At 42.1% G+C, this 16,298-nt stretch overlaps 1 protein-coding gene across 1 annotated transcript in view; it reads right to left on the reverse strand.

Moving 5' to 3' along the window:
- Window positions 1–16,298, reverse strand: part of VWA8 (von Willebrand factor A domain containing 8) — a 392,708-nt gene that overhangs the window by 14,597 nt on the left and 361,813 nt on the right. Inside the window, exons 41-42 of the mRNA XM_081082746.1 lie at window positions 5,817–5,942; window positions 3,687–3,845 (exon numbers count right to left, since the gene is read on the reverse strand). Coding sequence (XP_080938872.1) covers window positions 3,687–3,845; window positions 5,817–5,942 — 285 coding nt within the window. The remainder of the gene's footprint in view (window positions 1–3,686; window positions 3,846–5,816; window positions 5,943–16,298) is intronic.

Below are 16,298 nucleotides of genomic sequence, written 5' to 3' on the forward strand. Positions count from 1 at the left end.
CACTAAGAGCTTTTGAAGAAGAGGCCTAATTTAAAATTATGGTGAAACATTCCCGGGGGCGTGGAGAAATCACAAGCCCACACTGGGATAAAGATAAGAAAAGAAATCTTCCTGACGTAAATAAAATGGTTCACAAACTGTTACCTTGTACTTCTCACTCTCGTGTTTAAAAACTCTGCTGATGGTAAGATTAGAGGAGTTTGTGCTGATTATTAGCAAATAATCTTGCTCCTGTCTTCGGTGACCTAACGTAAACGCTGTCCCAGAGAACTCAATTCCGTTGGTAGAACAATTACGAGGAACTTTAAAACCCCCCATGGCTCTGAAATGGGTCCCGCCACTGAATTCCCTTTCCTGCTCAGTCACTCCTGCTCCAGGGTCCCTGTGGCTTGGCCTGGGTCGTGCTGAGGCAGAATAAAACATGCGCTGACTCTAATGAGCCTCCTGGACTGTAATGACCCAGCGCCCAGGAGCTGAGCCCAAGCCAAACAAAACACACAGCAGAGGCCAAGAGAGAGGTTTCACGGCAGAGTCCAGATCACTGGCCAGGACTGTGGCTTCTGACACTTTCAAAGCAAATTCAGACTAGACACCTTCACGGCAGAGGGACAACTGCAGGAACGCCATGAAGAACTGTCTGGGGCTGGATGGGGTCTCAGAGCACAGCTCTGAATTCCGAGACACCACATGCAGGGCCATCCTGGGTTCTGGAATATACATTTTCACCAGGAACTCCTAAAACTGTCTTTTGCTCATGCATCACTTTATATTGCTGAGTAAATTCCATGCCTTCATGAGTTATTCTAGTTCTTATGCTTCTTTCACAAGAGAAAATGAAAGCACAGAGGGATGAAATGAGTTGAACATGATCATGTGATGGAAGGACACAGAGCAGAGGAGAATGCTATGCTGCCACTGATGTGCATGCATCAAATGTCTCTGAGAAGATGCCCCAAATCCACCCCCTTTGCACCCTCTACAAAGGAGACCTGGACAGCCCCAGCAGAGATTGGGTGGCCTGTGGCCACTCAAAGTCTTAGATATATGTTGGCAGGGGTGGCGGGAATATTAAGCAACGTCCCCAGTGTATCTGGCATGGGGGGAAAGCCTGTTAGGATTCTGGTGATACAGGGGACTCTGGGACAAGGTAAATGGCGCTATTAGAAAAGAGCTGGTCAAATCTAGAATGAAGGACATTCTACAGACAACTGGTCTGGACTCTCGAGACAGTGACCTTCATGAAAAACTGAGTGGCCTTGGTGACGGCTGTTCCAGATTGAAAGAGGCTAACGAGACATTACAACCAAGAATAAGGTGTGGGCTTTGACTGGATCCTGGGTTGTGTGTGTGTGTGGAGGGGAACAAGTAGAAAAGACACCTTTGGGATAGTTGGGAAAATGAATTTTAGATTAGATATTGGAAGATGTTATGAAGTCATTGATAGTTCCTTAGATGTGATCATTGTAGTGAGGCTGCTTAGGGAATGCCCTTAGTCTTAGGAGAAGCAGAATAAAGTATTTAGAGGTAAAGCATTGTGGTGTTTATAATTTTCTTTCAAATGACTCAGGGTGTGGGGTTAAGTATATATATTTGAGTATATATATTTAGAGGGAAACACAAAGCAAAGAGGGGAATTAATAACAATTGGTGAATCTAAGTGGGGGCATATCGGTGTTAATTTTACTCTTCTTTCAACTCTTTTGTCAGTTTAAAATTTTTCAAAAGTTGAGAAGTAAAGAGGACAGTTTAAAAACAAAACAAGCCGAAACCGGTTTGGCTCAGTGGATAGAGCGTCGGCCTGCGGACTGAAAGGTCCCAGGTTCGATTCTGGTCAAGGGCATGTACCTGGGTTGCAGGCACATCCCCAGTGGGGGATGTGCAGGAGGCAGCTGATCGATGTTTCTCTCTCATCGATGTTTCTAGCTCTCTATCTCTCTCCCTTCCTCTCTGTAGAAAATCAATAAAATATAAAAAAACAAAAACAAAAACAAAAAAAAACCAAAAAAACCCAAACCAAACCAAAACAAAACAAAAAAAGGGGGGGGGGGGAGAAACAGAGGAGTCCTGGACTCCATCCCACCCTGTCTCCAGTTAGCCTTCCGACTGGGAAAAGCCCGTAATGTTTCTGCGTCTGCTTCCTGTCTGAGGAAGGAGGAAATGCCAGTAAACCTGTGAGGCAACCCCAATTCTGAAGTCCATGGGCATGATGAGGCATCTGCAGGACAGGACTTGAGTATGCCTTCCCTATCCTGCCCCTACCCCTTCCCTCCAGACACTCGCCTAAGTACCACTTTTCCTCTCCCTTCCTCTCTTTGAAATCAATAAAAACATATATTAAAAAATAAACATTTTATGTAAATCCATAAAAAGTAAAATATCAAAATCAAGGAAAAGGTATATCTAAAGGGAGGGAGGGTCAAAGGAAGGAAAAGCTGAACACCGGTCTGCAAGCTGTAAGACATAAGGAAGGGTCATGGCTGGTCTTTGATTTTAGCTCTGAGCTTCCTGGCAATGAAAACAAGTGGGAATCTTCAATGGTTCCATAGGGAAAATGCATTCCACTTCTTTAAAGGAAACAAACCTATACTCCCAGTGAAAGTCCATGCTCTATTTGTATTTGTATCCTGTGCTCTACAGAGCTTGGCCACACAGAGCATTCCTTTTCCCTGCTATTTAATTCTAAGGGGAATCTCTCACGTAGAGCATCAGACCAGGGGCCCTGGGAGACTCCGAGCCTCACAAATTGGCCTACAGTAAATGGGGCGATGGGTTTCGCTATTCTTGCTGTGTCCACTAACACCCAGCAATCCTGAAGTCTGGGTGGGATGTCCAGCCAAATAATGACCTAAGCTCAATGATATCTGAGGGACATACCTGATCCAGAATACAATCTAGCATGTCTATGGACAGCCTGTGTAGCCCTCACACATGTCTGCACATGCACCATTTCCTTCACCTGAACTTCCGATTCACAGCTACTTGCTCTGGAAAGGGCTGGAGTGTGAATGCTCTCTGTGGCTTGCAAAGCGAGAGAGGATCGATGGGCGCCTCTCAGGCAGTAACCCAGCTCCAGGGGACCCCTTCTAGTGCTCAGACTCTGCAGGAGGATGCAGAGCCCACTGAGCAACAGCAGGATGGGAACAATTGGATGGAGGCTGCACGTCTCCCAGGGTTACCATCTTCGTTGTCAGCTGGGGAGACACCTGCTACTGTGTAATGGTCGCCCAAGTGGAGAGGCAAAGCTGTGCTGGGAACAGCATACTTTGAGGTGCACCCAACCTCGGAGGCTGCCTGGTTGGTGATGGGCAAGAATGGGGGTGGGGAAGCTGGAATGAGGAAGGCGGCTCTGAGAAATGTGGGGAAGCGTCTTGTGGTTCTTCTAAGTGCCTGCTTTTCTCCTCCCCGCTAACATTATGGCCAGTATCACACAACTTGGAAGGGTTCAGTGCTTTCTTCTGTAGTAAGTGCTCCTTCAAATTCTGGCATTATCATGTTTTTATTATTACAGCAGAGAAAACCAGAGGCTCACGTTCTCTATGTTGATACGTGAACTGATGAAGATGAAGATTTCTGTCCGCTCTGGGTAGAGCCTGCATCTACCTATCCATCATCATGCCCTAACTCGGGGCTGCCTTTTGGGCAGGCATGGTAAGTGATGCCTCTACCATCCTAGTTCATGCCATTACCTTGAACTTCTCTTCATAGTTCTCGAAGGCTTCCATTACCATACACACAGCCTCCATGGAGCGCTCCAGCCGGCCATCCACGCCGTTAAAGCGGTACATGCTGCCAGACACATCCACCACCAGGCGCAGACGCTTGGGTTTCTGTTGGGGGCTTCCCACCTAAGGGCGGATACAACAGAAGTCTTGTGAACCAGAAAACCGTCGCTGGCCGCAGTTCTGGGCATCTCACACAGGCCCCGGAGTACCAGCCACGAGGAAGGCAGGTGAGCCCTGGGCTCAGTGCTGCACACGGCTGACCAGCAAAGGCACCTCCAGGTTGTATTTCATTAAATGGGATTTCAAACTTGTGCTGGTAGTCGGACCATATGGGAAAGATTTTCCTTTGGAATATACAGTCCTTTCAAGACCTGACCTAGTCTAGTAAACTGCCTTAATGTAGCTGACGCCGTCTTCTATATTCTGGGAAGATAGAAGCCCCAACATGCCATTTTCACGTCATGCCTCAGACTCAGTTACTCCAGCAAGATGGAGCTATTGTGGAAGCCCCATGAATTTTACTTGTACCTGATGTGTAATGATCTGAAAATCATTTTCCACAGAGTCCACACACAAAAAAAGCCAGACTCCTAAAACAGGTTCTGTGAGAGGGGTGTCACTGAATTTTCTTCAGTGCCTTTGTCTTTACTAAGCTTCGGGTCTTCTCTTCCTTCCAGTTTCTGAATTACTACTTCTCCTTACTCTCCTTGGCATTTAAAGACATAAAAGTAACATCTAACTGCTGTTTAGCAACAACTGTCAATTAAAATGTGAAACTCTCCTGAGTTTCAGTTTGATTTTGGACTCATGCCTGGCAATTTTCAGAATAAAAAATGAAAGCATTTTTTTTAGTTTACTTACAAGAAAAAAAAAAAGAAGAAGAAAAATTCCAGACTATTCTATAATTATATATTTGCTGACGTGTGTGAAAACTAATGAGTAGAGTTAATAATTTCAAGAAAATATTGTGGGTATTAGTGTAATGGTTTGAGACAAATTAAACGTATTCCTCAAACATGTGTGGAGTCAGCATGAAGAGCAGTGCCACGCGTGCTTCCAGGGTCACTCACAACTTCACATGTGTCTAAACACATCTGCTGGCCACCGTGAGTCAGTAAAGACAGTGGCTGTTGACTTACACCAGTGACATAGGAGAACTCCCCAAGTTACCCAACGATACTCTGAATAAACTTTTAAATGGAGTAAGTGACTCCCTCTCCCTACCAGTCCCTGCTCCCCCAGCTCACAGTGGCTATTCAATAGTTCTGGTCATTCAGGGATAAAGGGAGGCACAAGGCCCGCCAAGAAACTCAATGTTTCACCTTATTGCCATTGTTTTGAAAATATTTTAATATTATGACTATCCAAAGCTTTACATATATTTACATTAGAGTTATATAAAGGAAAATCGCTCCCTTTCTAAAATTTTCTTCAGTCATAGGTTGGACACAGATCTTTAAAGGAGCAGAGCAATAGAAAACCACCAAGACTACTCTAGTGTTTCCATTTGCATGAGCCTCTGGGATTCAGACTCCAAGGGTCCTCAGTTCCCTCTGGTGCTCCCTGCTCCGCATCCTGGGGGCTGATCTGCAAGGATAGCACTATCCTCTCCCTGGGCTGCTGGCGTCCAGGTGGGCTCTGCTGATGGGAGGCACCGGATCAGAGGGTACCTCAGTCCCTTCTGTACTGCGGACCATGGCTCTCCCTCTTCTGAGGGCCATAGCTCCTGTCAGGCTGCCCCTCCTGGTTCTAGTGAGCTCTCGCCCTCCGGCCTTTCGGCAATTGGGTGCCACACTATCTCCTTATGATTTCCTAAACCCGACCCTTACTTTTGTTGTAAATGGTCTTATTAACTGTTCTTAAATTACTCAAGTTGAGTATGCTTGTCTGGTATTTCTTGACGCATGCTGGGATCTTGAATCATATCATAAATAGTAAAATATTAATTTTTTTCCTAATTTTTTAATACAATTTCCTTGGTTGCCATATTCAGGGTTTGTGGTGTTTTGACAAGGACAGCAACTCAAGAAAGCAGCTGTCTATAGAGAAGGCCAAGCTCTGTGGATCAGAGGCAACTCGATCACTGTCACTTACTTGTGGCTCCAGATCACCCCGGCGTCTGTAGATGGTTTTCTCTCCAGTCAGCCCATCAATGATCTTGGCATCATCGAGTTCTCCAGTAGCTTGGTGTCTGAGCCACTGTCTTTCTTTACCTCTAGCCTACAATGACACACACACAAATCCTTATTTTAATTAGTTCTGCAGGGCCCCTGACACACTTTATGTGTGAATAACAGGAAACACACTCGGAATCTTTTCAATAAGCAATGCTTCTGCATGAAGAGTTTCATAAATGAATCAATTCCTGGTCTGCTGACAAAGAAATGCCCTTTGTGTGGATTGTTTCCTTTTTAATTGTTTTAACAAATGGAATGATAAAATGAACCCAGAGCACATCTAATGGGAAAACAGTATGCAAATGAACCCCTTGAGAAATATACAATATCTGGAAATGCAATAGTGACACATTTCTTTCTTTTTTTAAAAAAATATATTTTATTGATTTTTTTACAGAGAGGAAGGGAGAGGGATAGAGAATTAGAAACATCGATGAGAGAGAAACATCGATCAGCTGCCTCCTGCACACTTCCCACTGGGTATGTGCCCACAACTAAGGTACATGCCCTTGACCGGAATCGAACCTGGAACCTTTCAGTCCGCAGGCCAACGCTCTATCCACTGAGCCAAACCGGCCAGGGCATGACGCATTTCTTACAGACTTTTGGTCACTGTACTCCTAGAAAATTCATTAGGGAGCAGAACAATCAGTTCGAACTTGTTAACATTGTCTGCAAGCACAGGGAAAATGCGATCTTCAGAATTCTTCCTTTTGGAAAATAAATTGTAACTCAAGTTCTCTGTGACTTATAGTGCGAATGGGAACAGCCGACAACAACAGTAGTGAACATTCTGTGCCCCACATCTCGATGACCATCTATATTTAGAAGTCTAATGGTATTTCCACACAGTATTTTCCCACAATAACTTACAACTATGCCAGGTGGATTAAGATGATAGTTAAATGATAAAGGATAGGGAAGTGGGATGGAGCCCAGGAATTGTATTTATATTAAGAAGTGGGAAGAATAGCCAAATTACTTTAATTCATGCAAACTATAGTAGTAGTTAAGGTCATGTGCTCTATCTACAATCAGACAGCCTGGTTCTAATCCTCCCTTCACCGTGATCAGATATCTGACCTCAAATAAGTTACTTAACCAGAAGGCATTTCAGTGTCTTCATTTCTAAAATGCAAAGAACTAGTTTCTACTTTAATGAGTTATTTGCTAAATGAGCTACTACATGGAATCAGTTGAGAAAGAGCCTGGCAATCTATGTTAGCTGGTATCATCATCATCATCATCATCATCATCATCATCATCATCTCACTGTTTCATCTAAGGTGGCAGTGTGACAGCATTGTCATTGAAAATACAAAGCCATGCTTCAGGTAGCCAGTATCTATTTTAGGGGCTTCCTATTACAGACAAAGTACTAGAATAGTGTTGAGATCTCTTTATCTACACACTGATGACACAACTATTACTTTCCTCCCCAAATGTAATATGTACCAAATTTCATCTTACTAAAAAAAAAAAAATATCAAGAGAATAAAAAGACAAGCCACAGACTGGGAGAAAATATTTCCAAAGGATATAACTGATAAAAAACTGTTAATCCAAAATATACAAAGAACTCTTAAAACTCAACAATAAGAAAATGAACAACATGATTAAAAAAATGGGGAAATGATCTGAAGAGACACCTTACTAAAGAAAATATACAGATGGCAAAGAAGCATATGAAAAGACTAGAGGCCCAGTGTACGAATCCGTGCACGGGTGGGGTCCCTAGGTCCAATGCTACCTGCCACTTCTGCCTACTGCTCCTGCTCATCCTGGCCCCGCTGCACCTGCTGCGGGCTTGCGCCCAGTCAGTCCGGATTGGGAGAGGCTTGTGTCACTGCAGCAGTACTTGCCAGCCGTGAGTCCTGCCTCTGGCGCCTGTCCCAAGTAGGGTGGGGAGGTGGGGGAGACAGGATAAGCCCTCTGGGCAGGCAGGATTGCTGGCCCAGGATTGAGATCCATCCCATTGACATTCGTGCCGGCTGTTGAGAGCTACCTGGTGGCCACTTTTATATCGTTTCTTCCTTGCAGAGCATCTAGGGAGGGGAAGCAGCTGCAATGCCCAAAGCTGACTTCCAGGAGGCCAGCAGCATTGTCGGGATTGTGCTGGTGGTGCCGGTTTGTCAGTGCCTGGCCTGTTCTCTGTAGATTGGACCTACAGGACTACTGAGGGAGTGAGAGGGAGTGAGTGGCTGCTGCCAGGCTGGTTGGCCACCTGGATGGTCGGTCAGCTCAGTGGTGCTCCCGCTGTAGAAGCACACTGACCACCAAGGGGTAGCTCCTGCATTGAGTGTCTGCCCTCTGGTGGTCAGTGTGCATCATAGTGACCTGTTGTTCCACTGTTGGGTTTATTTGCATATTAGCCTTTTATTATATAGGACTAGAGGCCCGGTGCATGAAATTCGTGCACTGGGGGGGAGGGGGTGTCCTTCAGCTCAGCCTACACCCTCTCCAATCTGGGACATCCCTCTCACAATCCAGGACTGCTGGCTCCCAACCGCTCGCCTGCCTGATTACCCCCTAACCACTCCCTGCCAGCCTGGTCATCCCTAATTGCCCTCCCCTGCAGGCCTGGTCCCCCCCAACTGCCCTCCCCTGCAGGCCTGGTCACCCCCAACTGCCCTCTCCGGCTGGCTCAATCACCCCCAACTGCCCTCCCCTGCTGGCCTGTTTGCCCCCAACTGCCCTCCCTTGCTGGCCATCTTGTGGTGGCCATCTTGTGACCACATGGGGGCAGCCATCTTGTGACCACATGGGGTGGCCATCTTGTGTGATGGTATGATGGTCAATTTGCATATCACCTCTTTATTATATAGGATGCTTAACATCATGCGTCATTAGGGAACTGCAATAAGAATCAAATACCACTACACATGTATTAGAATGGTCAAAATCCAAAACACTGCAACACCAAATGCAGGCAAGAATGTGGAGCAACAGGAACTCTCATTCATTGTTGGTGGGAATGCAAAATGCTACAGCCACTTTCAAAGACAGTTTGGCAGTTTCTTACAAAACCAAACATATTCTTATCATACAACCCAGCAACTGTTCTCCTTGAAACTTTATGTCTACACAAAAACCGTCACATAGATGTTTATAGAGCTTTATTCATAACTGTCAAAACTTGGAAGCAACTAAGATGCCTTTCAGCAGGCAAATGGATAAGTCCTGACAATGGAATATTATTCAGCTCTAAAATGAAATGATTGCTCAAGCCATGAAATGACACGGAAGAAACTTAAATGCATATTATTAAGTGAAAGAAGCCAATCTGAAAAAGCTACATATTGTAGGAGTCTACCTATATGATATTCTGGGAAAAGAAAAATTATGGAGACAGTATAAAGATCAATGGTTGCCAGGGGTTGGGGGAAGGATGAATGGATGGAGCACAGAGGACTTTTAGGGCAGTGCAATACTCTGTATGATACTATAATGATGAATACATGTCATTATACATTTGTCCAAGTCCATAGAATGTACACCACCAAGAGCGAACCATAATGTAAACTATGGACTTTGGGTGATAATGAGTCAATTTAGGCTCATCAATTGTAACAAGTGTCCCATTCTATTGGGGTATGTTGATAATGTGGGAGGCTAAGCCTGTGTGGGGGTGTGGGGCAGGAGATAAATATAAATTCTCTGTACTATATGCTCAATTTTTCTGTGAATCTAAAATTGGTCTAAAAAGGAAGTCTGTTTTTTAAAAATCTAGTTATAAATATAACAATAACTTTATTGTGCAGAATCTATTTTTGTGTCAGGAATGCAGTGATTAAGGCAAAGAGAGGATCATGGTAGAAAAAGGGTCAGATTAGGATTCAGCATATGAGAATTCTAGTCTTGGCTCCCTTTGGGAAATTAATGAGATTCTCTGGGTCTCAACGGTCTGATCTTCAAAATGAGGGGCTGCTGTCAGTGAATGTGTGATTGAAGTGTAGCAGTCTATATTTAATTAGTAATGAAAATCACCTGGATTCAGAGAAGGATTTCCACATTATTTTTTTAACCCTTTGCCGTTTGCTAATTGTACCACAATGGTAAGCACAGCAATATTTTATCAAATAACTGGGAATTGGCTCCAATTTTTATGCTTCTACAAATAAATTAAGACCCTAGCTGGTTTGGCTCAGTGGATAGAGTGTTGGCCTGTGGACTGAAGGGTTCCAGGTTCGATTCCGGTCAAGGGCACCTGCCTGGGTTGTGGGCTCGATCCCCAGTAGGGGGTGTGCAGGAGGCACCCGATCAATGATTCTCTCTCATCATTGGTATTTCTCTCTCTCTCTCTCTCTCTCTCTCTCTCTCTCTCTCTCTCTCTCTCTCTCCCTCCCTCCCTCCCTCTACCTTTCTCTCTGAAATCAATAAAAATATATTAAAAAATAAATTAAGGATGCTAAATACTTTATTTTTCAGTAAGTAAACCTATTCCTCAATAATAGAAATAAGTGAATTATCTGCTAAATGCAACAAATTATTTCTTAGAAAGTAGTTCATTCCGTGTTTATTTTGACATTCATATTAATGCAGTTTATTTTAAGCTAGTTTGCTATTGATAAGCATTTTGAGAGACTTTGGTGGAAAATTAGTTACAGAAAACCAGCTTTTGCTTTCCAAACTTCATCTTTCTGTCCTAACATCCACATTCAAAAGAAAGCACAAAACACCTAGGACCCAGCAGGCATTTCATTATCTGGAGTTTTGGGGATCCTGAAACCTCCTCACCAGCTGTGCCAGCTGCTTAGCAATTCATATTGTTTTCCAAATCAGGGTAGAGCCAGATCTAAGAAATATTAAGAACAATTATACTAGAAACACTTAGGGCATTAGAATTTTTAAAATAGTTCATTATTATGATTATTTTTTTCCACACCCAAGGATATGCTCACTGATTTTAGAGAGAGAAGAAGGTGGGGGGGGGGGGGAGAGCTGTGAGAGAGGAACACTGATCAGTTGCCTCCTATATGTGTATGCACCCCAAGGGGGTATCCAACTGGACACCTAGGTATATGCCCTGACCCAGAATTGAACTTGTATCCTTTTGGTGTATGGGATGGTTCTCCAACAATTGAGTTACCCGGCAGGGGCTGAGTTCATTATTTATATCAACAGATGCATGCTTATAGTACAGATATATATTTTTGAAGAGTACCTAAAAATATTAATAAGCATATGGACTAAGTAAAACTATAGAAACAAATGACCACGTTACCATAAGAAAAGTGATACAATTACTAAATGTCATATCTAGGAAAGCATTCCATGATGCTGTTTTGTACTCCTAAGATTTAAATTTAAGTCTGCCGAAGAATACCACAATTGCATGCTTTATGCCAATCAAAAAGGAGTATTATCTAAATATAATTGTTAAGTGGATATCCTATAAATATGCTTATAGAGATCCTACTGTAATAAAGTAATCAGGAATAATTATGGTTTGCTATTTTGGATATTCCTATATTTGGCAAACTAACCTAGTGCATTTATCATTTACCAGGATAATTTTTTCTTCAATTCCTTCAGTAGGTTTGTGAGATAGAAATCTCACTGGCCAACAAAGTTCACTTTCAAAGCTAATTTATCATGAGGAGGCTCTTCAAGACTCTAAAGGGAACAAATATAAACTCCTTATGAGAGGTTTACAAAATCCTGCCTTACTGATATCCATTCCAGATCAGTGTGGAGACTAAAGGCACACAACAGGCCGTACATCTTTGGGACACAGAGGGGAAATGGCAGGAGAGGTGAAGAGCAAGAGTCATGTCCTAGTGAAGGTCTATGAAACAACTAGCCCAACAGCACTGCAGAATTATTCTTTTGGTGTCTGCAAATAATTAGTAAAAATGATAAAATGGGGTCTGTAGGGGCCCTATTATTGCTCTTAGTAAGGAGGTTACAAAATTATAAAATACTTTCCCCTTAGAATATTGTTTGTTTGCCGTCTCAGGATCCACCATCATGTAAAAAACCTAAAGATTTTAGGGACTAATTTTCTTATGCTGACGTTGCTTCTTTTGCTATCTGTTATATCATCCCTTAAGGCATTCTTAAGCTAAAGGCTCTGTTTCCATTATGTATGCCAATAAAAGTAAATAGTAAAATCTAGGCTGAGAGTAAGGGAAGGGCTATGCTTTTTCCAATATATCTGCTACCCCTTTCTTATTCTTATTCTTTTTTTTTTTTTTTGTCAACTTTTACAACTTAAGTATAACATACTTGTAATAAAGTACATAAATCTTAAGTACAGACTGGCTCAATGAACTTTAAATGTGAATATACCCTTGTGCCCACCTGCAGCTCCACAGCCTGCCAGGCCTCTTTTCGACTTCCATAGGGAAGCCCCTATTCTGATTTTAATCACCGTAGATGGGCTGGCCTGTTTTTGAACTTCATAAAACTGGAATCATACAACATGTACTCATTTGTGTCTGGCTTCTTTGGCTCAACATTGCTCCCGTGAGAGTTACCTACACTGTTGTGTGTAGAAGCACTTTATTCTCTTTCAGTGCTATACATTCAATCCTGTGATTTTGTCACAAATAATCTATCTATTGCACAAATGTGCTGCATCCAGGTCGGGGCTATCATGAATACTGCCACCATGAGTATTCCTGAACATGACTTTTGGAGCAGAAATATGTGTATATTTCTGTTGGGTGGAAATCCTGGAGACGACCAGCTTTAGTAGATGCTCCCAAACAGTTTTCCAAAGTGTTTTTTTCTAATTTACATTCCTGTGAGCAGTATATGAGAGTTTCATTTGCTCACATTCTCACCCTCATTTGATATTGACAGCTTCTTCTTTTTTAAAAAATTTTTTAGTCATTCTGGTTGGCATATCATATATTCCCTTCCTTGTACTTTTATTTGTGGATAAATGAATTACTTTGAGTTCTGCTTGTCACTGAGATTTTCAGGAACATGAACCAGTTTTTCTCTTTGAGAATTAAAGTATGTACTGGTCTTCTGATCCAGAACTATTGGCACAAAGACATTTTTATAATAGTAGCACCATCTGTTCATTTTCAAATATATAATTTGCATATAGCCCAGTTGCCATGGCTCATTGGTTGAGCATTGACCAATGAACCAGGAGGTTCAATGGTTCGATTTCCAGTCAGGGCACATGCGCGGGTTGCGGGCTTGATCCCCAGTAGGGGGTATGCAGGAGGCAGTCCATCAATGATCCTCTCTCATCATTGATGCTTCTCTCTCTCTCTCTCTCTCTCTCTCTCTCTCTCTCTCTCTCTCTCCCTCTCCCTTCCTCTCTGAAATTTAAAAAAAAAGATAACTTGCATATCAATATGAGCAGATAACTTATTATCTATCATGTAGCCAGCCTACCAAAACTTGGAAACTCCGAACAGGAAGAGCCTGTCAGAATGAATGCTCTTGAAGGTAATGAGCTGGAGGGGGAGCTCTTTAAAAGTTTACTGAGGACAGGTATAGAAATATTTTTTATTTTGGATTGTGTGTTTTATGGGACTCATTAAAATACTTCTTTAAACAGTAAGTTCTGTAAATACATGGTTTTACTTATAACAAAGGCCCAAACATGTTACTGTATATTCTTATTATAAGTATTCTCACAAATATGTCCATTTTGTGTTATATAGTAAGTTAATACTAATGAGAATTTATTATATGTAAAGCTAGGTGGAGGGAGGTAGGAGAAGGTAAAGGGATAAATAGTGATGGAAGGGGACTTGACTTCGGGTGGTGAACTCAATACAGTGTAGAGATGATGTGTTATAGAATTGTACCCCTTAAACTTATGTAATTTTATTAACCAGTCACCCCAATAAATTCAATAAAAAAATAAAAATAATAAAAGAACACTTAAGCTAATCAAAATGCTCAGAGGATGACGTGTATTAGTTATTTCATTTTTCTGGTAAATAACTGGTTAACCAGAAAGTACACACACACACACCCCTGTTCCCTCCCGTCCCCCCCCCCCCCACACACACACACCCACGAACACATCTGTAGTAGTGAGGACATTAGTCTTCCTTTACCTATATACAGTGGGGCCTTGACTTATGAGTTTAATTCGTTCTGAGACTGAGCTCGTTAAGGAGCTCGTTAACTCAAATTACTCTATCAACTCAATGCAAAAAATCGGCCGAGAGACAGCTGGTATCTCAAAAAACTCGTTAGTCGGGACACTCGTAAGTCAAGGACCCACTGTACTCTACAAGCAAGCCAATTTTCTATTATTCTTTCAGAATTTCTTTAATAAAGAGATTAGAAAGACTTAAATAGCAATTTTGCAGAAATTATATACATCCTACAGAATAAAGCATGTAGATGATTATTAATAAAAACCTGTTGGGTAGCCCTAGCCAGTTTGGCTCAGTAGATAGAGTGTGGCCTGCGGACTGAAGGGTCCCAGGTTTGATTCCACTCAAGGGCACATGCCCGGGTTGTGGGCTCAATCCCCAGTTGGGGGTGTGCAGGAAGCAGCCAATCAATGATTTTCTCTCATCCTTTTTTTTTTTTTAAATATATTTTATTGATTTTTTACAGAGAGGAAGGGAGAGAGATAGAGAGTTAGAAACATCGATGAGAGAGAAACATCGATCAGCCGCCTTCTGCACATCTCCTACTGGGGATGTGCCCGCAACCCAGGTACATGCCCTTGACCGGAATCGAACCTGGGACCTTTCAGTCCACAGGCCGACGCTCTATCCACTGAGCCAAACCGGTTTCGGCTTCTCTCATCCTTGATGTTTCTATCTCTTGCTCCCTCTCCCTTCCTCTCTGAAATCAATAGAAATACATATTTAAAAAAATCAAAGCCCCTTCCTCATCAAGCAAATATTTAAATTTAAAAAAAACCACAACACCCAAAAAAACCTGTTGGATAGATGAATAAATGTAAATAGATGTCTGAGGATACCTGGGAGCAATGATTCTTTTATTAAACATTAGCTCCCATTACTTTAACATTTCTCCATGTTCAACCAATGTATAATTTTTATGATTTTAATCTATATCATTCGAATAGAAACAATAAGCTGGATTAAGGCACACTTTTGTTTAATATTTATAAAATAAAGTATAAATCAGTGGAGGCAATAAAAATTTTTCTTTGTGGTTCTCAATATTTTGACATAGTAACAATATTTTACTAAATGCCTGTTAGGTTGCAAACTGCTCTAAATGCTGAATAGTACTACCAAGAAAAGAGAAGATATAGGTCTTCCTGTTTTAAAGATTTCCCTGTTTCTTGAAGTAACATCTCATTGCAAGGGAAAACAGTGATCCATGTATTTAACAAAGATAATTCTTGTTAAAAGAATTTTTACTCTTGGATGCTGATATGGCATTAAACTATTACCTTGAGTGACAATTTATTGTTATTTTATAATTAGTTTTTATGAACAAAGATAATTTCATGTCTAACCTTCAAGAATTAAGTCTTTTGTGCTTCAAAGTAGCTGCATCTACACCACCAGTGTGTATGCGTAATAGGCTGTTATACTTAATAGTAACAGTTCAAACCTGAGGCCTGGCTCCCACTCACCCTGCTCTCCCCAGGTTCTCCTCATCTCAGTAAAGGCAACAGGCAAACTCCGTTCCTTCAGCTGCTCAGGCCACACACCTAGGAGTCCTCTTAGACGCCTTCTCTCACATCTCACACCGAGTCCCCCGTGAGCCCTCTTAACTTCCAGCAGTATCTGACCATCTCTTCCCATCGCCATGCCTGTCCCTAGCCCAGGGGTGGGCAGACTTTTTGACTCGAGGGCTACAATGGGTTCTTAAACTGGACCGGAGGGCCGGAACAAAAGCATGGATGGAGTGTTTGTGTGAACTAATATAAATTCAAAGTAAACATCATTACATAAAAGGGTATGGTCTTTTTTTTGTTTGTTTTTTTTTTAGTTTTATTCATTTCAAACGGGCTGGATCCGGCCCACGGGCCGTAGTTTGCTCCCAACCATCGCTCACATGGACCGCTGCGACAGCTCCTAACAGGTCCCCCTGCTTCAACTCTGCACCCAACATTCCCCTTTCCACACAATAATCAGAGGAATATTTATAAAAACATGTTGTATGTGTAAGAAATACATTTAAAAATACCAGCATGATTGTTTTAAAAAGCCTGATTGAACTTTTATTTCTGTAATTACTTTTAGGAATGAAAGTGTATTTGTCTCTTTCGTCATAACATAAATTATCACACTTTTTGCTTCCTTTTGTTTCTCCTCTATATCAACTTTTTTAAAGAAATACATATTTTTATTGATTTCAGGGTGGAAGGAAGAGGAATAGAGAGATAGAAACATCAATTCAGCATTGATTGGCTGCCTCCTGCGTGCCCCACACTGGGGATCAAGCCCACAACCCGGGCATGTGCCCTGACCCAGAATCGAACTGTGAC

The sequence above is a fragment of the Myotis nattereri genome, assembly GCF_964212035.1.
Source record: "Myotis nattereri genome assembly, chromosome: 2".
Classification (NCBI taxonomy): domain Eukaryota; kingdom Metazoa; phylum Chordata; class Mammalia; order Chiroptera; family Vespertilionidae; genus Myotis; species Myotis nattereri.